A 25,776-nucleotide genomic window follows, 5' to 3' on the forward strand; every position below is an offset into this window, starting at 1 on the left:
TAGTGAACCTGAGTTCTTGGAGTATCTGATCTGAATCTGATCTTTTCCTTTCAAGTAATTTTTTTAGTAGATATCAATGAAATATGATTGTTAAAAAAGGCAACTCAGGAAAGGAAAAGGCATACAACCATAACTCAAAGTGTATTTCTTTTATTTGCAGTACATGTTTTTTTGTTTTTGTATTTTTTAAGAGGTGGCATCCTCAGATCCCAGTGCATGTATTCTAGTAGTGCACTTCTTCGTTGGTTGCGGTTTTTGGGACGCGCAGATCCAGGAATTCTTAAAACTACTTGCATGGCTGGATTCACTAGCAAACATTACAAACCAGCACCATACATATAATGATTTCTTGTAGGTATTTACTCATCTTTTTTGTGTTTATTTAACATTATTGTCCTTACCACGTCCCAAAGCAAAATCTGTCAACCATGTGTGACTGAAAGAACCTCCTGCCCCTGCATCAAACCCCGGCTGACAGATTTGTTTGGTGGGTAAGACTGATTACGCAACATTATGACTATAAACAAGTCACAGAAATAAAAATTGATCTTATTCATAAAAAAAGGAAAACATGGATTGACAGTACCAAACATTTTCTTTACCTTCAGGAGACAGCTAACAAAGGCTAGGCCCATCACATACTACTAGCACAGTTTGCTGAAGGTATTGCACATTTAGTTTAAAAACAAAACAAAACCAAAAAAAAAAAAAAAAAAAAAAAAAAAAAGAACAAAAATACATATAACAATTCTCTTACTTCTAGGTGAAGTATACATAATGTACAAAACTAGAAGTCTGTTGAAACCGACAAATAGTACACTTTCAAATAAATAAATAATGGAATCTGTTATTCACACGTCTTCGATAGCTAATTCTGCAGGCGACCAAGTATATGCAAGAACTGGCAGAAATTCAGCGTGAGGTAGTTCATCAAAGCCGACTTAAATCATGACATGACATTGAATGACATTGTTTTGAGAGATGCAGTAATAATAAAAAAAAAGCAACAACAACCTAAGAAGAAAAAACACAAAATACTCCAATTAAAGCCCCGATTGTTAGGCTAAGAAAATTAAGAGCACTTTAAACAACAAAGTGTTTTTTCTGATTGATTTTTTTTCTGCTAATATGATAAATGGGCTAATAGTACAAATGGATACATGTCACGGATTTTCTCCCTGCTATTGCTGCCTTCTTACAGATGTGGCACTGCTGAAGTCTTAGTTTTTACCCTTTGTCAAAATACTAATACACATTTACTACTGGATAATCTTAATTTTTTGTTGTTGGAATCTACTATGACTGGCTGCAGGTTTAATTTTGCTTTGTACTGTACTAAACTGGCTCTGTAGTTGCTACCACTGTACCTTACAAGCACACTCTTGATGCTCAACAATTACCAAACCATTCCTTTTAAATTCTGGCGGCTGAAAAGACAGCAGGAGCCGGTGGCACCAGCTGTTCGTGAATTCAAACTTAGATTTGTGTATCACTTAATCAAAAAGGGTTGCACCACACAAACTAGTTGTAATAGATTAGTTGTTACTGAATATTTACACTCATTAATTGCCAGGTTAACTGTTTTGCGAAGCTAACGTTAGCTTGCTAATATAACAACTGTTAACTACGTAGCTAACTCACAAAGGTAACATGAGCTTGCTAATATATTAACTGGGTTGCTAATTGACAAAGCTAACATGAGCTAGTTAATATATTACCAGTTAAGAGTGAAAGGTAAAAGAGGTAAGGTGATATGGTCGATGTTCTGACTAGACACTTGATAAAATGCTGCAATAATGATGTAAACTCAGAAGATTTTAAATTACATTCCTCAAAAATAGCGTAATCTACAAATTACAAAATATATGCCAATAACGTTAGCCTGACGATATAACCAAATGACATTGATTAGGTTAGCATAATGAGATATTTCTTACTTATAGTAAACTGTATGGCTACTAACTCATATTTAAACTCATATTTATGTGCATATGTGAATAAAACAAGATGACTTTCTGTAAATATAGTTAAGTTTGATATATCATTTGGACTCCAAAAATGACTGCACAGATGCTACAATGACTATCTGGCTACAGTAGCTTTTGATTGGACAGCACTAGCTTAGACATCCCTTAGTTTTTTATGGTGCAACCTGATTTCACTAGTTTGAAAATAGCCTGTAGTTACTTTACACACAAACTTAGTATAGGATGTACAAATAGCTGGTGCAACCCAATCCAGAACCTTGACATATTATTGGCAGACAATATCAAATTGGCTAAACAGAGCACAGCAAAGAGCTACAACATAGGCTACAGTCTGAAGACAACCTTTCCTAACAACTTTGCTTTGAGCTTCCCAGAAAAACATCCACATCAAAGACCAGGACAGGTTCTAGACAGTGCTGTATTATACATTTAGACAATCCTAGCACAGTGATGTTTATGCCTTTGCTGTCAACATCCACAATACCTGCTTATGATCCATGACGAGTACAATATATCCAGACTCTGCTTTTGCAGATAGGAGCTTTAGTTATGCAAACATTTCTAGCAGGCAGAAATAATCTTCCCTAACCACAAAAAATACAACAGAAAATATAAATGGCATCAACTCCTGTGACTTATTCTGTAAGACCATGTGTTATTTGTGATTTGTGTGTCAAAATTCAGATCATCTCAATCATCTTGCCAAGATAACTATAAGCTAGCATGGCTATTTCAAACTGGAAAAACTTATGGTTGTATCATTATACATTATACATATTAAGTGTCACATAATATTAGCCATGTCCTCAGTTGCTGGACCAGCTCAACATTAATTAACCAGGAACACTGTGGCTGTTTGGCTCTGCCTCTTAGAAATGTATTCATAACTAAAACATCGATCTGCCTTTTCCCATAGTAAACATTCTCCGAAACCATCCACTAAATACTGACTAAAATGCAGTAGCAGATTTCATTTGTTAGTTTGATCCAGTAGTTGAACTGTAAGGTTCATTCTTCTCTTACAATAATCACATTAAATTAGTACTCAAAGAAAAGCCGAAAAACTGTTATTAACCTATATTTCGGTTGCTGTCACTGCAAAGAAACACTTCTTTTTACTTTGATGAAAGACCTTGATAAAACTGCCTTTTCTTCTGAAATGACTCAAACACGTGCTTAAGCATCCCAGCGTATACATCATCACCTTCATACCCTGCAAGACACTACAGGCTCCCTCAAGGGTCAAAATCAAAACAAGTAGAAAAATATACAATACATTTGTGAGAACTACAACCCCATCATCGAGTATCGGTTTGATATGGAAACTACTGTTGTTACCCAGACGCCATAAAAACCTACACAGAATGAATACACTTCCTCCCACATACTCAGGAATGAATGGCAAACAACAGGCACTTTTCCTTTTAAAACAAAATCAAAAACACTCAAAAAGGGCACCATTATTGCATACAGTAAGAATTTGTTTTCTTTGACTCTATTTTTGTCCATTTGTGCTGCTGTTTAACATGCCAAGTTTTAGGTTCTTTTAGTTTTATTCACAATTGCAGGCAAGTCTGGTATGCAAAGTGTTTGGCCAACTTTTAGAAAATCACTTTCAAATTTCCAAATTCACAGAAGTACATTAGTTACATTACTAATAACAGGATCTGGTAGTAGGAAGTAGACATCTTTGCACACTGTTCCATCAGGCTTCAGAACCTCTATCCCTCCTCAAAGACACCAAATATCAACACGTTCACATGCGTTCTCAATATCACAATTCCCTACTTGACTGGAGCACATTCTACTTACACCGTCACCCATTTTACAACCTCACACAGCTCTACGTCTCAAAAAAAAAAAAAACCTCCCAAAGCACGACAAAAAGACATTTCTAAATCCTGAACTGTTAACAATACCTCACTGTCACAGCAGAGAACGCGCAAGTCCTCTGGCTTTACCAACGCAATTCCACCAGCCCAGTTCCATAAAGTCACACAGCCTGATGCAGACAAGAGGAAGAGGTACTTTAAAGCACTTAAAAATACAGAAGACAGTCATCAAGATGCTCAAAGTTATCTCATGGGACCTAACTCTGCCATTATCAATCCCATAGCTTAAATGTAGAAGGTAAATTGAATCATTTGGTGAGTGAGAATCTCAGAATTTTGAAATTATATCATGACTGAAGAGGAAGTAAAGAATGAGAAAATTATAAAGCTTTCATTAAACTGAAATTTTACAATGCAGGAAGTAGTAGTGACTCAAAAAAAAAAAATCTTTTTACAAATAAAATCTAGATGATCTCCGTTCATATAAATGGATATGTCATATGCATTTAAAACATTATCCATATCATGTGAGATAAAATAGATAGGGGAGTACTAAGACCATACATTTGTCAATTAAATTATGCTTCAATGGCTCACTGCAAACTTGTATTGAAGATAAAACTACATCTACCATAAAATCTGTACAAACTCAATCTACATTTATATGGCAAGTTGTAAAAGCAGTAGCTTACAAGTGAAACAAATGACTTTCAACAGAAAAATAGATCACATTAAAACATTTTACAGATATTTCTTTAAATTCTCACTGTCGGTTAATACAAACCGGAACATAGTGAAATCATAAAAATTCTCTTATCATCATCTTAGGTTTCTGAAAAATTAAGAAATGCCACAATAAATTACAGCTAGGACTCAAACAAAAAAAGAAATCCTAAGTTTAAAAAAAGACTAGAACTGTAATAAAAAAAGATCTGTCCTTTCAGAAATCAAAATATTTCTCAAACAGCTAGCTGGCCAAACGCTACACTACTGAAGACAAGCACAGACAGGAGGTGGGAGGAGGCAAATGCAGGGGGCGGGGCCAGGAGCCAGTGTTGGGCTTGTGGTCTTGGATGTGACCTTGGGGGTGAGGCCCAGTCCAGGATCAGGACCAGGACCAGGAGGAGGTGTAGATGATAGTCATCTGCAGCAGCCCAGGGGGCCGGTTGCTGTAGCAGCGGCAGCGGCGGCGGCGGCGGCGGCGACAGCAGCAGCGGCAGCGCTGGCTGTCTCCAGGCTGCTGTCGGTGTCAGTCAGGGTCAGGTCAGTTGACATGGAGGAGACGTCGCTGGCGGAGGCGGAGGAGGACGTGGAGGGGTGGTGCTGCTGGGGGTTGCTGCTCACTGTTGCACCTGTGCTATGAGAAACAGGAGAAGGCCTGTGCTCAGCCATCAAACGTGATCACTTATTACCTCGTACTCTGAGCTTCAAGATACCCTGAAGAGTTTTCAACCAGTAGGAGCTCTATGGAGCAATGTTTTGATGAGCGGGTTCCTGCTTTGTTTGTATCTTGCAAACAGTCCTGCCAATGCCAGAGCAAAATTCAAGCAGCCAGCAAACATGGATATAAATAATGCAGGTTTACATTTATTTTAATAAAATGACTTTACAAATGTTTATTGAGGCCTCAGCGATACACAGTGTGGACAAAATATTATAAACTAGAGCTGCAACAATCAGTCAATAGACAGATTCATTTAATTAATTGGCAACTATTATATTTATATTGTATTATTATTTTTGTATTATTTTTCACTATTATGTGATATTTTTTAGAATAAACCATTGATTAATTAAGAAAACAATTGGCAGATGAATCGAAAATGAAAATAATCATTAGTTCTATTACAGATATCTTATAATACGCTTTAGTAGAACACCACTACACCACCCACCATGACCTCAACAATAAACAAAGTAGAAATATCACCTTTCTGACAGTGTCAACAAAAACAGATTATTTATATAAGCTTCTTCAAAGTAGAATTCACGGCAGAGCTGTTGTATTAGATTGCATTACACAAGTACATGTGCCTAATTAAGTGGCCAGTGAGTGTCTAACTACATAAGCTAGTGTGCTAATTCAGTCATTTTCCCTCGACAGAGAAATTACTGGCACAATTACAACTGCAGTGTTGCACTTTAACAGTGCAGGCTGTTGGTAAACAGTTACAGGTGTGCTGGACAAAACAGTCTTGATCATTTCACCTTTTCTAAGAGGTAAAAGCTCACCTGTCACCTTTGGGGACATTACATAGACCTACATTCATTTCCTGGAGACTTACCCTGACCATTACCTTAACCACTGACCCAAAAATCAGTGTTTTACCAATTGGGGACATGGCTTTTGTCCCCATTTGGACAATCTGTCCCCAGTATACTGGTCTTTAGTCTGAAATTTCCCTGAAAGTAGCCTATGACAGACACACACACACACACACACACGAAACTCCACTAACCTATGGACGCCGGCTGTCCCCTGATGACTCCATTCTTTGTCCTTTCCTCCCAGTCCAACACTTCTTTGTATATCAACTCTGCAACAAACAAGATACAATAATTTGGTTTAGTCAAGATGGTGAGGAAAAAAGCAGACACGCACTTCTTCTGTTCAGCCTTAATCACAACATCCAGCTGCAAGAGAGAGGATGGAAATACTGGTGTGTGTGTGTGTGTGTGTGTGTGTGTGGTCACACAGTAAAAGACATATCCAAATGTCAAGTCTCCTGAACAGGAGTTTGTCCAGAGAAAGCTGGACTCACAGCTCCTTTTCCTACCTTGTCTTTCTTTTGGTATGAAGCTTCACAGACTGACCAGGTTGGTAAACGAGTGAGCAGCTGTGAAACTCAGACAGCTTTTTAAAAAAATCACACTCATCCAGCAGAGCAAAACTGACAAACTTGGATACGGATCATCTTAATGGTCACATTTCAGGCGGTGAAAATAAAAAACCTGGACATGTATGCGACGTGTACGTCTGTTGTTTCCAGTGCCAGAGTAACATTAAGGGATTATACATCAGACGTCGGTGTATTTATGAATTCAGACAGACTATGCGAGGAAAAGCATGCCCCTCAGTTTGAGAATGAAGATTAAATGCCCTACAGGCTGAAAAGCACGAAGATAGACCGGCCTTATGCAACACACTGCGAGAAGCTAATTCCTTATGACAGCTTATCAAAGAGAGGAGAGAATAGCAGAAACAGAGGATCTTTCCTACCTTTCCACTCCTCCACTGTGTGCTCTCTCTCATCCAGCTGCTTGTCTGTGATCACGGGTGGTGGCTGGAAAAAAAAGACGGACAGACACATGTTTTCTATATTTCTGTCTTCTTAACAGATGGTCATTCTAAACATAGAGCAACAAGTCCGCACGCATCACAGCGACACCGGCATCACGCTGGTTATAATGGCGTTATTGGACTGTCAACCCACCAGGCTGTTATCTGATGCTCTTTTCAATCGCTGACTAGATATCAGTTTTATATCTTGCAGTGGGAAACGTGAATGCTGATACCGGAGTTTACAGAACTTGTAACCTTTAAGTTACAGAGACAGTTTGACAGTCTCTCTACCTATCATACCTGAGGTTTTGTCATCAATCATCTGCCTCATTTTGAGTTAAATCTGCATGTTTTTATTCCAATCGAACACTATAGCAGGTGAATTCAGTGATGAGGTACCTCAAACTAGAGAAGAAGTGAATTCAGCTGCTGCAGCTTGGATTGAAAACTTACAGACTCAGCTAATGATGGCACGAGATAGAAATCTGCTGCATGAAAACTTCCTCGCAGTAAGCCCACTTATTGCTGAATTTTTCTGCTTTGGTGTGCACAATCCTTTCCAGGAAAATACCACAAACTACTAAATTCAAATTTATAGCAGAGACTGGGCTGGAATAAACTACCTCAAAGCCAGCCGTGAGATAGAGTGATCCGTCTGCCTGAGTGTCAGATGGAGATTTGATGCATTTGTGCAGTGTCAGAGCAAAATCTGTGTACAAATCTGTCCCTTTCAAGGCTGAACCGTCGGTTCTGAGGAGTCCTTTCTTGCCAGAAAGGAGAGGAGAGGGAAGAAAAGCAACGATTCGTCTCATCTCTCAATTCTCCTGATCACAGGCAGAATCAATTTGCACTGGCTGAGTCATTGTGTTTCCAGGGAGAGCACAGGGGATTGTCACCAAACAAAGTGTCTCAACTTCAGAAAATTGTACTTTTCCAGACTTTCTGAGGACTGTGGACATCCAAGAGCAAACAGATGCATTGTGCATGCAGTTCACAAACACTTAAGAGAGAAGAGGCAATAGAATTTCAGTTTGTGGTCCTGATGCCAAGAAGAGACATGGGTACATTACCTCTCTAGTTATTTTACTTGTGTGCAAGTGTTTAATCATTATAAAATACGTGATCAACATGTCAATATTAGAGCTTTTTTTTTTTACCTAATTTACCCAAATTTCACTAGAAAGCTCTATTACCACTTAGATATTTATGATTAAATAACCTGAATATTTAATGTTATAGAGAAATACTTTGAAACTAAGTTTTCAGAGGCTTTAAATGAAAAACAAAGAAAAAAATGAATTAAGCATTATTAATAAATACTTACCGCCTCCACTTCAGTCGGGTCGTACCACACGTTGATATAAGGGTGCTGGAGAGCATCGTCCACTGAGATCCGTTTTGACGCATCTATTACCAGCATCTTGGATAGCAGGTCTCTGGCCTGGCTCGCTGAAGACGGTATTGCGGAAGAAAAAGAGAAATAAATGGTGAATGATTAGCTTCAACCCATTACTGTTACACCCTTCCATCCAGAATTCCATTCTGTAATTTCTTCCATCTGAGAGCATCTTGCTTCCTTGATGTGATGTATTTCCTGTTGAAACAGGATGTTGGAGCAGGACACGATACTGGGAGGGACCATTCAGAAGTGTAAATGAATGGAGTATCGGTGAGGGAGGAAAAGACGGTTTCATTAGATGGGACAAGGGAGGAGTGGCAGTTGTTTCATTGGTGCTGGTGCGAGATGATGTCATTAACAAGAATGCACTTTTCCAAAAAGTAATGCCAACTTACTTGTGAGATTTTCTTGTAAACAAAGTTATGTTTACGTTCATTGATTTTAATCGATACATATATCAAGCAAAACTTGTTGAATGCATCCATGCAATTAATCCCTCTATGTTTACATTCATTGCCAGCTTGCAGTCTTTTTCCTTGACTTTGCTGGCGCATTGCAAAGTTTGTTAGCACGTTAGCACCACTAGCTTTAACTCACAGTGGAACAGCAAGTAACGGACAGCAGGAATGCGTAAGCTTGTGCATGTGATATGTAAAAAAGGGGCACTGACTCCAAAAAACATTGCTCCATATCACTGCTAACCTTTAATTCTTGCCCTTTAAGCAGTAAAGTCAGATGTTTTTGTGTCTGCATTCAGGTTTGTCAAGGACATCCACTTTCTTAATCACGTGCTGTCTGAAGTCTTGCCAGCATGGGCTCTCAGACGTTTAACGGGAGTATTTCAGGGAGATACATTCTTGTCACGTATTCCTGCCTCTGTAAATTAATGAGGACAGAAAAGGATGAGCTACTTTTTTCCTGCGACATCTTACAACAGCTCTGCCACGCTTGCTGTGAGTGTTCCTGTCATCTTCTCTCCATTTACACACGAAGACACGCTCGAGGTAAATTCCTCTTCACAGTAAACAACCCAGTGTTGAAGTGTCAGCTTCTGTAATAAGTGCTTAATCTAAGGCAGCCACTGAAAAACTGATTTGTCACTGGGGCTTTGCTGTCAGCAGATGTGTGTAAGGTCGCAAACCCAAAGTGTATGCTATACGGGGGATGTTTTTATCTCTAAATTTGCCCCTCCACGCATATTTTCTTGCACTACAACAAGCCTTTACAAGAAGACTTTTATGGCATTAAGACAGACAAGAGCATATTTACCTTTTAGTTTGTTGTGTTCAGAGTCTGCAGGAAACAGAACATCGGGGAAAAGCTTCTCGAAGCTGTAGCCAGCGTACCGTGGTCGGTTCTCCACGTAGGTCCTCACTGACTGGTTGAGCTTCATCAGGAACTCCTGAGACGGTGTCCCCAACTGCTCGATCACCTTATTCCACTGGTCGATATCTTAAGGTTACAGTATTAAGAAAAGCACTGGGCTGGATATGGACAAAAGGAACGGACATTCCAGAGTTGTGGTGGGTCATTTCAAATTGATGAATAGTAAAAGGGAGCCATCCGGAGTGGTTATGTCTTACACAGCATTGTTCTGGCTTGGACATGTTCCTAAAATACTTTTTTAACTGCAACTTTGCTGAAAAAGAAAATGTCAAATGCAGTTACTGGACAAGGGAGTGCAGAAAAAGACACAACAGAATGTTATCTGCAGTGGAAAGTGATGGCTAAGGATTATAGACTCAGATATAACACGATATATCCACCTCTGTTTTGGTAAAGAAACAATTATTGAGCAAACTGTAAGATTTATAAATAAGACATATAAATGAAAGTTTCCAGAAACTTTGGTGAAAAGTTGTCCAGAGAGTGATATGCTGATAAATATTGGCAATTTGCGTATGCCGCAATGGCCATATCCCTTTCATACATCAAACCTGTGGAAGTCAGTTAGGATAAACTGGGTGGGATACATACACTATGAAGTAAGTTGCAAAAATGATTTCAAACATCTGGAAGTTCGCATAAACTGCATGTTAGGTGACGCAAGTGATGCTCACCTTCAGTTGTCCAGATGCTTGAAATATGAATGCAACTTTTTTTCTTCAAGGACAAAAACAAACACATACATACAGACGTAACATGTACAGATCTATCTGGAGGACACATGAAATGCCTTGTTCACACCTTTATTCATCCTTAATGAATGAACAATGAGGAGGAGAAGCCTAGTCTGGTTTCAGACCTCAGAATCGGCTATGTCTCTGATTTTACTCAGCAAATCAAATAGGTATGGTGTAGGAAATGCAACCGCGCTAATTAGAGCTTTCTAAACGGGATTATTTTCATGTACAGAAAAATAGCAACAGAATATGGCAAAAATAGCCACACGAAAACAAGTGAACTGCTCCTAGCAGCTGCAACCGCAGTTTCCATGTGAACTTACAATTACAGGGATGGATACATCGCTTGCTACTGTCTTAGTAGCAAGTAGCAATCACTATCTTGGTTAAGATAAAATAACCCTTTCACCCCCAAAGAACAGCTAACATGAACATGATGTCAGAATGAAAAGTTAAGTGAAACAAAATGGAAATTCAGTCTGATTATATTCTAAAAGGAATATGCTAAATATTATTACCAGTCGTCTGTCATTGTCAATTTAGACTACACCAATGTCCATTAGCCAAATCAGTGGATCAGTGCCATGGACGTATTTTAAGAGCTGGATAACAGGCCGAAAATGGCGCCCATTCAGTCCAGTAAGAATTGCTTGCCTGGTGCATACGCCAAAAAAGTTTCTAGCTTCTGGGTTTGCTTCTACGTTATGTGGCAAACTGAATATGCACAGCAGTGTTTCTCCCACTGGCCCAGCTCGCAAGTTCCCGCTCAGCCCATAGACTTTACATTGGGGTGATGTCACAGATTTTTAAATCAAATATAAAACCTCCATGGATCAAAAATTCATAATAGAAAGAGTCATAATTGACATTGTTTGCAGTTCAAGGTATCCTGTCAACAGTTTTACAGACGTCTCTTTTACAATAGTGGTCTACGCAAAAAATGCTTTTTGGGCCACAAGGGGGATTTTTCACTGCAATACCACCAGTGGCCACTGGGAAAAATTGGCTGCAAGGCTGAACGGGTAAAATTGTTCCACCATTACATGCTAACCTCGGTTTCATTAGCTTTGGTCGGACAAACAAGATATTTTCATTAAGCTTTCTAAAAATCTAAAACATGACGGTTATGGTCTGTCATATTATAAATTTCATGAAATTGTGTGGAAATAGCACTGTTACTTTCAACAAAGTGTAAAAATCAATAAAAAGCTTTAAATAACAAGCTAATGCTACATTGACCTTAGCTAACCAAAGTCAATCATTAGCATATTACAGTGCTAAGCAAATATCAGTACATACCAGAAGGTTATAAAGCCAACAATTACAACAGACTGACCATGTTAAGATACACAAATGTTGCCTCTGTGCAATGTACTCTATGCTAATAAGCCCATCAATGAAAACCAAGTAATACAAAAAACAGGTAATAAACCCTTTAGTTTTAGGAAAACATGCAAACCAACTGTACATGCTGAATAAATTAACCAGATAATAATAAAACACAACTTACAGTGTGTTCATTCAGGGACAAAAACAGAAAGAAAGAAGGCGTAGAGGGAAAAAGGGTAGACAGACCTTTTCTACAGCAAACATTTTCATCTGTCATCATAGGAAAACCACAGGTGTAACTAATTGCGTTAAAGATGGTTGCACTACAGTCAGGTTTACCACATCCATGAATGCAGGGTCACTGACTGCTTTTTGGGATACTTAAATGTTATTGAGCCATCATTGGTGTTATTAATTACACCTGCTATGAGAATTCAAAAAGTCTGCTATGAAAAAGGTCTATTCATCCTCTGCTCAGCCACTGAGAGAAATGATTGCAGACACTGAAGATGACAACGTAATTTAACGCATTCAGTAACTTGGCAAGTATTCTCTCAAATTATGAGAATAGAGCAGCAGTAATAAGAAAAACTACACTAATAATTATTATAATGTTTAATGTCTTTAGTCAAAGACAGCAAAGTGGCAGCGAAACCACTATACTTCCATTGGAATTAATGACTTCTGGCCTCCCATTGTGTGCAAAGATATGAACAAGGCGTCAGTCAAAGGATGAGATAAGACTGCACTTTGGGGTTTGGATGGAGGTTCAACTTAAGGATACGATCAGTGCCTGGAAACAACACACTACCCCGGACCATTTCAGCCATGATGCAGCCAACAGACCAGACATCAACTGAAAAATGAAATGACAACCACCGAATTAGCATGCAGGACTGAAAAAACAAACGAAACTCAAAAGAACAAAAGGGTAACATAAAATAACAGGATGTGCGTGCCAGGTGACGTGTGTGATACATGACAAAAAAATGAATTGCATGCAGTCGAGTGCACTCTCAAACCTGGGTCAGCGTCCCACAGGGCTAGGGAAAATGATTGTGCTTTTTGGCTTGCGTAAAACAAATAAAGTGCATACTTCTGTAGGAACCGCAATATTACTATCCAAAGGAGAGATGTTTCAGATTATTTCTGCTTCAGGTACAGTGAGTAATGAATTTCAAGCTTTGACAAGTGAGACACTGACTTTCAAGGTCCTCTGAAATGTTTTAAGGAGCAGAAATGCATTTTAACACCCTCAGGATCCTCACTGTTATATGTGTAAAACTGGAATATTCTGGTCTATAAGGCCAAAAATTAGCCGTTTTGAGTTGTTTTGTCACAGCCACATTTGGGACATTGCAGATTAGAAGTCTTGCAAATATTTCTGTAACCGAGCACCAATTTATTCAGTATATTCTGGAGAAAAACCCCTAGCTATTCATCTTTTTCCGTGACTGCTGCTATGGAGTCTACAAAGACATATGGAGAGCAGTTGGAGGATAGATGAGGGTATTTTTTGCAATTCAGTTCTCAGCTACGGAAGAGCAAGCTATTAAATTCTATTTCAGGTTTTTCATGTGACTGTCATGGTGCCTGAAGCAACAGTGCTGCTGCTTAGGTGAGTGAGGAGGGAGTAGTGTGAGTGCTTGTGTATCTGTAGGAGGCGGGTGGTTGCAAGTCGAGGTGTCAGGCAAATCCGAGAAATAGAATTTCTATAGTTGCTCAAGTTATGGTCTCTGTGCAGTCCATTTAATGAAAAATAATGGGTTGAAGTGCGATCCGTCTGATGAAAAATAATGGGTTGAAGAGACGAAAAAGTTCTTTTGTGCTATGTTTGTTTCACAAGAAATGCCAGACTGCTGCAAGCAGCTCAAGGATACAATCCCTTCCTGGAAAAAGGATTTTGTGGCGAACCATTTCTGCCATAATGCAGCCCACAGCCCAAATATCCACTACATATGCGCAGCATAAAAGGAGGGAGAAGAGAATAAGCAAAAATAAAATGCAAAAAGTCAGCAGGAAAAATTCGGGTCAATGATTTTGAGTGAGAGAGCATTTGAGAGTTTTGCTGGAATAGGAGCATCATTTCTATGCGTTTACCTCATGATGCCTGTGCTAAAGGGGGAGTTTAAAACCCAAAACGATTAGGTCAACTGGCTATTATGCATCAGACTTTATACCTGAAAGTACCCGCTAGGTTAATGGAGCTCAACTCGTGTCTGTCAAAGGAATAGTTCAACATTATGGGAAATACGCTTATTCACTTTCTCACTGAGAGTTATATGGGAAGATTGATACATGTCTATGCTAAATATAACACTAGAGCCAGGAGGCTGTTAGCTTAGCTTAGCATAAAGAGAGGAGGTAGAGGGAAACCGCTGGTTTGACTGTGTCCAAAGGTAGAAAACTCTGCCAGCTTTGAAGGGTCTGGTAGGCAGATTTTCAACCTTTGGAGAGAGCCAGGCTAGCTGTTTCCCCCTATTTCAAGCCTTTAAGCTAAGCTAAGCTAACCTGTTGCTGGCTGTAGCTTCATATCTAAGTGGACTGGCATGACAATAGTGTCAATCTCCTCAACAAACTCTCAAAATATGTGTATTTCCCTAAATGTAGACCTATTCCTTTGAGACTATCTTGCACCAAGTGAAACTGCTGAAGCATGCAGAAGTGCCTGTATTCACACTAGTGTTTTTTTGTTTGTTTTTGAACCGGGCTGTATTAGGCTCAGGACAGGCAACCTCTTAATAAAACATCAAACGCATGCTAAAGCCCTGCTGGGCACTGGGGTCCCCAGACAGGAAGTTTCCCACAAAGCATCGATGCCCGACATCCCAACTTCCCCCCTGAGTGTGACCTTTAGAGGAACAGGGAGAGTGTGTGTGTGGGAGTGTGCGCGTGTGTGTGTTTGGGAGGTGCTGTCGAAACATCCCGGGGTGGGGGAGGGGGGCCATGCAGCAGGCCAGGCAGCAGCTTAGGAGCTCCACATTGGCCAGTCGCTGTTAAGAAGCGGCTTCCTCCACTCACCGTTGGCCTGGTAGCCCATGCCCAGGATGACCTCAGGGGCACGGTAATAGCGGGTGACCACGTAGGGCGTCATGAGGAGGCCGGTGGCGGCTGTCCTGGCCAGGCCAAAGTCCAGGATCTTCAGTGTGCAGTCAGACTTCACCACGATATTACTGGGCTTCAGGTCCTGTCGGGGAAAACACAACACTGAGATAAATATCAACCTGGTTTAGACTGAGGTGATGCAGTTATGGTAGAAGGAAGTAAATGCGTTTCACACGGAGGAAAATGGCTCCAAAGTCACATGTTGAAAATGTATTTGTGGGGCGGGTGTTGTGTTGCATTGAGTGTTAAAATCTCCGACATCCAAAACTGGAAAGTGGCATCATATTCAAGAGCTCGCTTTCAATTAGGGAACTCATTTTTCCAAGTCTCCCGAATGCACCACAGACTTTGAGAGGAAGAAATAACAAATACGTTGCACAAAAACATTTTTTGGGTGGGAATAAATGTCCAAATAAATTCTATATATGGGAAACACTGCTGTTGATGTAGTGGGGATTGAATATCACAGCTTGTTTTCCTCCAAAAGAAACAATCATTCACTCTCATACAGTATGAAAAACAAATACCAACAGAGATGAGAGCTTATTTAACTGTTGTCTAAAATGCATCATGCCCCTCCTTGTTTCATGTTAATCACATGACACCTACAGGAAGAAAACAGCTAGAAAATAGTTGAACACATATTGAAAAAATGACTATAAACTGGACACACACTTGGGTAAATAACTTTAAATGTGACTGTTGGCTTGATCGGTAGGAAACATGTTCTAGAGGGAGGGGTTAGCAGCATCTAGAGGGGACTGGGAAGCTTTCATCACAGAGACAATGCGTCCCAAAAAGTGCACGGAACTGAATGTTTGGCGATACATGACTCATACTGCATCTGTTCACCTTATGAAAGCTTTGCGTGCGAGCCCTGTCGACGTGAGCGAGGCTGGTTAGCGCCGCCTGTGGCTCAATTAGTTCTGGCTGGCAGAACAAGAGGAGCTCTGCTAATCTACTGCTGCTTCCTCCACTGCGGGTGATTGACAAGTGCCGTACATGTGTGTGTGAGTGTGTGTGTTTTAGTGACTGTGTGTGTACTTAAAAAAAAAAAAAAAAAGATCTTCTGTATATTGCTGTTGGTGCTTCAGGGTGTGTGTGTGTGTGTGTGTGTCATCCTGTGTCTGTTGTTTCAAGGTGAACATGAGCACCTGTGTGTGTGTGTGTGTTACCTCAACCTATTCATGATGCATAACAACCTGTTTAGCTGTGTTTTCTGGTGATTTAATATATTTCTACAAGTGTCAGTAAATGAAAATGAAATGAAAACTAAGATTCCCATTTGACTTTATTTCATGTTTTTGAATGAGGAAATTTTGATAAATCTTATTCACATATCTATGCTGGCAGCCTTGTCTCCTCCTGATTCCTCTCAGTTTCTGCAGTTATGAATAGATTGTGTGCTTACAGTATAACCTTTAGTTATTGTGTGTGTGTGTGTGTGTGTGTGTGTGTGACTGACCCTGTGTATGATGCCGGCAGCGTGAAGGTGCTTGATTCCACACAGCATCTGGTAGAGCAGGTAGGACAGCCTCTCGTGGTCCAGCTCCATCTGAATCACCTGGCAGAGGTTGGCATCCATCAGCTCCATCACTAGATACCTGCAAGGAAGACCCAGAGGTTAAAACAAACACACACACACACACACACACAGGCACACACAAGTAAGTAGATATACGGACATGGAAGGAGAAGAGCACACATACACAAACACACACACTTTTGTATGAAACACAGGTTTCATACTTTGGCTCAGAGAGAGTAACTGGTCATGTAATATTGGCTGGTTTAATGTAAATAGAATCAAGTGTAATTATCAAATTATTACATTAAAAGTAATAATTTTATATATGTGGTGTAGCATATTTAAGTGTATTATCAGTCAGTAAAATTACTAACACTGACTGATATCATGTAACCTGTTCATGGTTCTTGGTGTGTCATCTGTACAATTAGATGACTTATTAGTCACATGAACCACATATTTTTTGGTATTTTTGATTAAAAATCTAAAGAATAAATAATAAGAAAAAAAGAGCATAAATTATATATATAGTTAACATTTAGGTCTGTTTTTTCCTCAACCACACAGCACTTGTTTCTCATGGCATTTAGGAACTGACAGTAATGATTCTTCCTTTCACAAAGTGATGACGTGACATTATCTGGCAGCAGTTACATCATCAGCCCCTCCTACATGGAGTAAGGAACTTGTAACAGATTTGTATTTAAACGAAAGCAACATCTTGCTTTCAGCTTTACACTGGAAACAGAGGGACTTCTGCATCCTTATTTGTGTACACTATATTTTATTATAAGATGTGACGGACTGAAAATGGATAAATTACACTTTCAATTCATGTTTTTAAGCAAGTTCATGATGAAATCTATATTTTTAGAAATTCTGTTAACATATAGTGCACTGTCATGCACATTGTGCATGAGTGTGCATGAGTGTGTCCAAACAGACAGACAAGTGCATACACACACACACACACACACACACACACGTACAAAAAAATAGAGTGTTTTCCTTCATCCTGTAGCTGTGTGTTTGCCCCACAGCCCTCTGGCTATGATTTGTCCAGTTTCCTTTTTAGCTCCAATCAGGCAGACACAGTACCACACACACACACACACACACACACACACACACATACACACACTGAGCTTCCAGAGGATGGCATTAATCATGTTTGTTCCCGTCATACTCTGCGATGTACCAAACCATCACTTCCTCCCCACATCTCAGACTAGTATTCCCCTCTCTGTGATACCACAGCCAGTTTCCACTCGCACGGGCATCTTGTCGACTTCGAAACACATCCAGGACACTGCTAAATATACCCCGGTGCTGCTCTTATTAAAAGCAGAGTCCACTAAAATGTAGTATTTATAAAAGTCAGGGTGTAAACAGAAATATGAATATGTATGTGGACAGATTGGGGCATTTGCAATTATTTTTTTTTACCTGACCTTGGTAGAAAATACGGTCATTTTCATTTGATTGTGACTCTAATCAAAGTTCATGGCAGACATTAAACATGCCCACATTACACGTATTTTAATTATTCCTTGAAATGCATCTCCCTGTATAAAGTATTTGTCGTAAGGCAGAACAACACACTAACCAAAGATCCTGCTAAGCTGCACAAGCCCCTAAAATTCAGAGAAGATAATCTGAGCCCCCAGCATGCCACATCCTGTACTGATTTGACAAACATGCAGTGCAGCAGATGTTATTTTGCTCGGTTATACTCACACATCTTGGAACTCTTCCAGTGTCTTCTGTGGTGTGAATACATTTAATAGGCCGATTATCTGTCGAAATAAGAAGCGCAGTTATTACTCTGAGGGTCCGGAGGGGAGATGAGGAGTTGTAATGAATGTCAACATCACCGCATCTACATCTCTCAACCAGCAGGCCCGACTGTTCAGACTGAAAGGCTCACACTGCGCCAGCGTGAGCATCAATAATGAATAACAACAGGACATTGCCTAATTCGAACACTAAGTTAAAAACACGTTGAGGCAGCACAGAGAAGCGTCGCGGTTATCTAAAAGATTCCCGTTATCCATCTCTGATGCTCGGTACTTACTGCACTCAGAGTCGAGCTGTCAGTCAAACATGATGGGCACTTTTCTGGATCACTACTGACTCAGCAGTAGAGAGTTGCGATAGAGAAATCATTTTTTATGGAAATGTCACAGATAATTGCATGATATTTGGTTGGATAAGGTGTAACCGCACTTCAGTATTTGACTATTTGCAATGCAAGCCTGATGCAGCACAATCAAAATGGACGCACAGGGACAAAAATTATTTCCAATTTGATTTAAAGACTAAACACAGCCAATGTTTTCCAGAGCCTTCCCTCAGGCCAAGCTTTGCTCCGTCCAAGTTATTTCTATTGGGAATTCACTGCTCCTGCATGCTTGTTCATCACATTACTTCTTGACTGATTAAAACTCTGAAACAACCTGGTGTATTTCAAGGCCAAATGTAAGCCTGTATCCAGGAGAAACAAGCCGATATGTTAGTGTCTAAAGTACACAGAAGTATGAAAATCAAACAGAAGATGACAGGAAGCTCGTAGCTTACGTTCTTGTGGTTGACACATTTCATGAGCACCAGTTCCCTGTAGGCCCGTTTTGCGTGAGTTTGATTCTGAAAGGGCCGGCTCAGCTTCTTGATGGCGACGTTCCTCTCCAAGTTGTGGTCATACGCTGAACTAAAGGGGGGGGGGGGGGGGGGGGTGGGAAGGAAAGCATAGAGTCAGTCAACAATAATTCATGTCAGTAGGTTTCTGAGTAAAAACAAAAAACAAATGTATTGTTTTTGTAGCACTTCTCTGAGGACCACAAAAATATTTTTCACACATTCTGTTGGAACGCTGATCTTTTAACCGTTCGCTCTCTTTTCCAGTGGTTGTTCTCAATGTTGAAGACAATAAAATCACATGGTGTACTCTCTCCAAGTATATTTTGGAAATATTTAGTCAAAATTCCCTCCCTCGGTTTGGTTATTTTGACCAGAAGAGAACAAGTGGCACCGCAGTGTCTATTTTAATTTGTCCACCAAGAGTTTTTCCAACTCCTTCGCATAGGAGGATGTTGAAATTTATAGAAGATACCACATAACATCCAACTGAAATCGCAATTTGTCGCCTCTTGTTGTGGTCAAAATCATGTGAAAGTGAGTTTTTATTATTGAAACAAATACATTTGTGTGTCTGCCATTTCACTGCCAGATGCATCTCGACATGACAGTGATGAGAGTGGAAAGAGTGAATCAAGCAGTAATGTTGCAGCTGGAAAACCAAAACAAAGAGTTTAAAAGACACTTAAAAGTTCCGTAGAGCTGGTGTTAACTATCTGTGGGTTCGTCACGACAACTTTCACATACAGGTAATTGTTTGAGCCATTGTATCCGAAATATTGATTGATTATAGCTTAAAGATGCTTGTGTGTTGACTCATTTCTATGGGATGCTTTGAGGCTGTACTTCATGGTATTAGTGTATTGGACTGCACTGTAATTAAGGGTGTTTTTAATACTTTGTCCACCTCATATGCCTGTATGGAGGAACTAGCACTCAGCGATATGACATTAAATACAATAAGTCCATAGACGTTTCAGATACAAAGGCATCTGTCCGTTTAATATGTTTGGTCATATTAGACCAGTGTGGGCAAATCAATAAGCAGGATGACTTTATGGCAATATTGGATTTAGGGGGCCAGTACACTCCATCAGATGTACTTGTTGGATGGTCAAATAGCTTCAGAACCCTGCCCCACACCTTTCAAACGTCTGATTAGGAGGGGCTGTGTAGAGTCATTACTGTAACTTTCTAAAAACAGTCAGCTTTTCACTCAGTCTTCTAGTATAGCCGTTCAGAACAATTATTACGGAAGTTCATTTCAGTCGGAACAACTTTTGATTTTTGATGTGGTCAGACAACACATGATACAAACCAGTTCGAATTGACTATAAACTGACCTTTACAGGACTTCTGCATCAATAATATTCAATTTACTGGATAAGCCAAAAAAAAAAAAGACATTCTTGCCAGGTTATTATATCTATAAATTGAGTTTTCAGAACATTTATTAAAAAAGAAAATACACATAGAATGATAAAATTTCACCCATATCATTCAGTCCTGCAAGGAGGAAAAAAATATTGTAATATCACTTACAATATAACGCAATTAAAACTTAAAAATTGTGTAGAATGATGCCTTATAAAGAGCTGAAGCATTCATTGTAGGGTTGTTGTATGTCCCTGTTTAAAACACTGTTACAAAAGACAAACACACAATGTCTGGAGAAGAAATCTTCAAAAAAAAAGATTTTACAACAATTATATTGGGTATCCTGCATGAAAGCCAGAGTAAGAGAATCATAGCAGATGTTGACATTTAATAGCCAGCTTTTCCTCACATAACAGCATGAAGTCTTGACTGATGCTCATGTGCATCCGTTTACCTCATGTTCCTACCTGGTATGAAGACCAGAGAAGAATAATGACAGCAGAGAACTCTGATGAGTTCATCACGCTTAGCTTATGTTACAAAGTCAGGAACTGGATCACCTCTGACTGCCCCCTTTGGCCATTAAATAAAAATGTTATGTCCAATCAATCTACCACTGAAATGACGATTATGCAAACAGCGCAACGGCGGTACAACTGTTGATATGATAGAATATCATCATACACAGGAACCACCCTGACATGGACCAGAGTGATCCTGGATTTCAGATTCAAAATCATTTCAACACCCGCCCTTCCCCAAATCCCCTCACATCTACAAAACTCCACAGGGAACACACACATTAGCACACTGCACTGTCAACAAATACTGCATTATGCATCAGTTTCTGTTCTGTATGCTGGGTTTTTTTTTTTTTTCCAATATCTGATCTCATCAACTTTCAGAGCCAACAGCTGACAAGTTTCTAGCTTTCACAATCAATAGAATGAGGTGGTACTGAAAAATGTTACTGTTATACTAGCTGTGCAAGGGGCAACAAATTGATTTAAGATGAACATTTTTGAGTTGTATTTATATTATAACATCTGCTAAATATTAGGACTTTGATCCATCATAAAACCAGTATGTTAAAGTTTGTCTATTTGCAAGTTTTCTAAATGAATAGAAAAGAATAGCAAAAAGAAATAATATCAAAATAGTTTTAAAAAAATCATTTTAACTCAAGGTCCACTTACTGGCCTGTTGTGGAGATTTCAACCAAATCGTCCTATTAGCGGATGGAGTTTGCATAGTTGTCATGGAGATGGCTTAGGTCACTTACTTATGTCACATTGAGACAACTGAGCCAATCCATCTGCTGATGGAGACCATGATATGCAGTTGAAAGCTCCAGATAAAAAGCTAGAAGATGGACCTTGAGTTAAGATTGTTTTGTTAAACTACCATTCCCAACAATTTGGCCTTTCAGATTTTTTCCCTTTGACTCACCAGACAATTCCCTGTGCTCCGGATCCGATGGGTCTGAGGTTCTGGTAGCGCTTTAAAACCATAAAAGTTGAATCGCCCACATCTATACTGTAGTACTCTTTTTCCCTCTTGTTTCGGTTCATGGTGAAGCCTTGGACAAACACTGTGACTGGGCATCCAAGTGGAGCTTTCCTCTCAAGACCTGCAGAGAGTCAAGAGAAAGAGAGATTTCATCTTTAATTCTATACTTCCAGGGACCAAAACAATCATATAGAAATAATGTATAGAAATTTTCACACACGTCAAAACAGCGACTTTGTCAATTTTAGGTGAACTGCAACTTTTTGTCAATGTAGGATAACTTTATCTGAATGATCATAATAGAATTTTGGAACAAACGTCTTAAAACTACAGTAGTGGTTGATTAACATATATAAACCTGCATAAAAGCAAGTGTGTGGATCCACATCCAATGAAACAAGTTGTATTTTGTTTGTTTTTGTGGTTTTTTTCCTTAAAAAGAATTGTCAAATCACTGATGGCGATTACTCTGTCCTACACTGCAAGGATACAGTATAAATCTGCCCCTTTAACCCAATTAAATCCTTGATTCAAGGGTGTCAGCAACTCAAACTGGCCAGGCAACGATTACTAAGCTGAAATACATCGTATAACCCAGAGGAGCTGTGCATACAGTACATATAAACCTCAAAGGTCGGGGTGATGGAGCGATGAGCCAGGCAGAGAGAGGCAGAGAGGAAGCAGGAAGCTGGGTTTCATGCCCGGTCTGAAGACAACGAATCATTAGTGGAATTTGGAACATTGCGCTGAGGAGGTCGGCGTTGCGATGATAGCTGTACGTTCCGCGGACCATGACCTGACCTCTGGATTTCTCTGACTACTGCTGAGTCCACCCCCCCCCTTCCTTTCAGTATCATTTAGCCTTCAAGCCTTTTCTTCTCCTTGCTCTCCTTCCCGCTGCATTTTTATTCTTGGGTGCAGCCGTTCTTCAAACCTTAGCTCTTATACTCGTGTTTCATCCTTCCTGCTTCTTCTCATCTTTGTCTCCTCTCCTCTCTCCTGCTTTCTTCTCTTTGACTCTGATCAGAACATCATCATCCTCTCTCTCTCTCCTGCTGGAGAACCTTGTCAACAGTCTGCAGCTGAGCCACACGGTGCAGAGGTACAAGGATGAATGAACGGTGCACAAAGGAGCCTGAACTCTTTTTATCTGAGAAGGATGTGTGCTGACAAAATGTTTGGCACGAACAATGTCTGGGGAATTTAGAAGCCAAGACAACACCTTGAACTGTTTGTCATGTTCCTAAAACCATCTGAACAATTTTTGCAGTGTGGCAGGGCGTATTATCCTGCTGAAAGAGGCCACTGCCATCAGGAAGTGCTGTTGCCATGAAGGGGTGTACTTGGTCTGACACAATGTTAAGGTAGGTAGTACATGTCAAAGTAACATCCACATGAATGTCAGGACCCAAGGTTTCCTAGCAGAACATCGCCCAGAGCATCACGCTGCCTCCGCCGACTTGCCTTCTTCCCATAATGCATCCTGGTGCCATCTCTCCCCCAGGTAAACGACGCACACGCACCCATCTATGATGTAAAAGCAAACGTGATTCATCAGACCAGGCCACCTTCTTCAATTGCTCCATGGTCCAGTTGTGATGCTCACGTGTCCACTGCCGGCGCTTTCAGCAGTGGACAGTAGGGCTGAGCAATTAATAGAGATTTTATTTTGCAATTTTCAGATCACAGGAGGAGCAATATTTGTTCAAGGTGAAATGTGAGTCAAAATACCATTTTAAATTAAATATTGTGCTGCAGAGATGACTTAGGACATCTTTGTTTGGTACAGATCCCTGCAAAAATCACACCATAATCATTTTCATATGTTTTTCAATGAAAATTCAAATTAGATCCTTCTAACATTGCAAAACATGAGCTTTGGGTGCCCATGACCCTGTCGCTGGTTCATCGGTTGCTGTTCCTTGGAGCACATTTGGTAGGTATTGACTGCTTACTAGGAAGACCCCACGAGACCTGCTGTTTTGGAGATGCTCTGACCCTGTTGTCTAGCCATCACAATTTGGCCCTTGTCAAAGTCACTCAGATCCTTAAGCTTGTTCATTTTTCCTGCTTCCAACACATCGACTTCAAGAACGGACTATTCATCTGCTGCCTAATCTATCCCACCTCTTGACAGCTGCCATTGTAACAAGTTAATCATTGTTATTCACTTCACCTGTCAGTGGTTTTTATGTTGTGGCTGATGGATGTATATTGGATTGTTGGGAAGACAAAATAAGTCATTTGAAAATGTTACTTTAGGACATATATTCCATCATATGTACAAAATATGTGATATTTGTAAAGAATCTAACTAAAACTATTCAGAATTTGTTTTCCTCTTTAGTCTTTATTAAGTTCAAGATAAATCCAAGGTGACTCTCATTAGTGATGTCCTGAGTAGATCTTCTGAAACGTCAGAAGGAAAAATTGGTCAATCACAAAAAATTAATCACCACTTCTGATAGTCAACAGTCACCTTTCAAGCAACAAGGCTGAACATGTGCTGGTTCTAGCTTCTCAAATGTGAGAATATGCTGCTTTTAGCAATTAATGTGTTAATAATTGTTGTTATCAATTGGTCAATAACATGTCAGAAATGAGTGAAGAACGCCCATCACAAAAACCCAGGGTGTTGCCTTCCAAGGTTTTGTTTTGGCCAACCAACAGTCCAAAACCTAAAAGTACTAAGTGTACAATTAGAAAAGAGAAAGAAAAACAACACATCCTAAAATTTTAGGCGCTCATCATCATCAACAAATTTGCATCTTTGCTTCAAACATTACTTAAGAAATTAATAGATTATCAAAATTGCTATTGATTAATTTTCTGTCAATCGACTCCTCGTTTAATCAAGTGTGTCAGCTCTAAACTGACTGACGCATAAGGACTTTAATGCAACCAACAAATATTTTAATTATCAATTAATCTGCTGATTATTTTCTCAAGTGATCAATTAGTTGTTTGGTCTATAAAATGTTAAAAATAAAGAAAGAAGATAATCAATGTTTTCCATTTCCATTATGCAACCTAAGATTATTATAAACAAGATATTTGTTTTGTTCTCTACGCAAAGACTGAAGAAACCAGAATATACTCACATTTAAGAAAAAGGAAAGAGAATTTCGGCATTTTTCCTTTAAAAATTGACTCAAAATGATTAATCGATCACTAAATTAGTTGGCGGTTAATTTTCTGCTGACTGACTAGTCAATTGATCGACTAATTTCTGCAGCTCTAGTGGACTTTTTTTTTTAGGCAGAAGAAAACAGCAAAGAGAAACACTCCGTACTATCAGCACTATCTAGCTGACATGAACAACATATAATCCAATTGTAAGATGTTTTTAGGGAAACGTCATTAGAGAGTATTTACTATTCACTATGTAAGCTTAAGCAAACACTGCAGAATATGTCTGAGCTGATGTTGAGCTTCAGCGTGCAGTGTGACATGATTCTCTCCCCCGTTTGAAGACAGAGCAGCACATATCAGGGTTACTGTGAGACTGGAGGATCTGTGGCTGCATGTGAAAATGGAACTGAGTGATATGACAGAGTGTGTCGGGCTGTCGACCCGATTCAACTGTTTGTGTGGCCCTACATCACGTATCATACAGCCAGGGTTGCACGCAATAAAGCGAATTAGTGAATGAGAGCTGTAGGCTCACTG

The 25,776-nt window shown here is 39.6% G+C and overlaps 1 protein-coding gene across 3 annotated transcripts in view; it reads right to left on the reverse strand.

The window, feature by feature from the left end:
- Positions 1-134: 134 nt before the first annotated feature.
- The window catches only part of mapk8b (mitogen-activated protein kinase 8b), a 29,456-nt gene continuing 3,814 nt past the window's right edge, over positions 135-25,776 (reverse strand). For 2 of the 3 annotated variants that reach the window (XM_044338387.1, XM_044338386.1), the window contains exons 2-12: positions 22,048-22,228; positions 19,165-19,294; positions 18,325-18,383; positions 16,525-16,663; positions 14,976-15,141; positions 12,739-12,810; positions 9,772-9,954; positions 8,428-8,552; positions 7,041-7,104; positions 6,280-6,357; positions 135-5,177 (exon numbers count right to left, since the gene is read on the reverse strand). In XM_044338387.1, coding sequence (XP_044194322.1) covers positions 5,161-5,177; positions 6,280-6,357; positions 7,041-7,104; positions 8,428-8,552; positions 9,772-9,954; positions 12,739-12,810; positions 14,976-15,141; positions 16,525-16,663; positions 18,325-18,383; positions 19,165-19,294; positions 22,048-22,169 — 1,155 coding nt within the window. In that variant the 5' untranslated portion in view covers positions 22,170-22,228 and the 3' untranslated portion in view covers positions 135-5,160. Of the gene's footprint in view, positions 5,178-6,279; positions 6,358-7,040; positions 7,105-8,427; positions 8,553-9,771; positions 9,955-12,738; positions 12,811-13,834; positions 13,907-14,975; positions 15,142-16,524; positions 16,664-18,324; positions 18,384-19,164; positions 19,295-22,047; positions 22,229-25,776 lie in introns of all 3 variants that reach the window. The other variant, XM_044338388.1, reaches the window with a different exon arrangement.

The sequence above is a fragment of the Thunnus albacares genome, chromosome 20, assembly GCF_914725855.1.
Source record: "Thunnus albacares chromosome 20, fThuAlb1.1, whole genome shotgun sequence".
NCBI lineage: Eukaryota > Metazoa > Chordata > Actinopteri > Scombriformes > Scombridae > Thunnus > Thunnus albacares.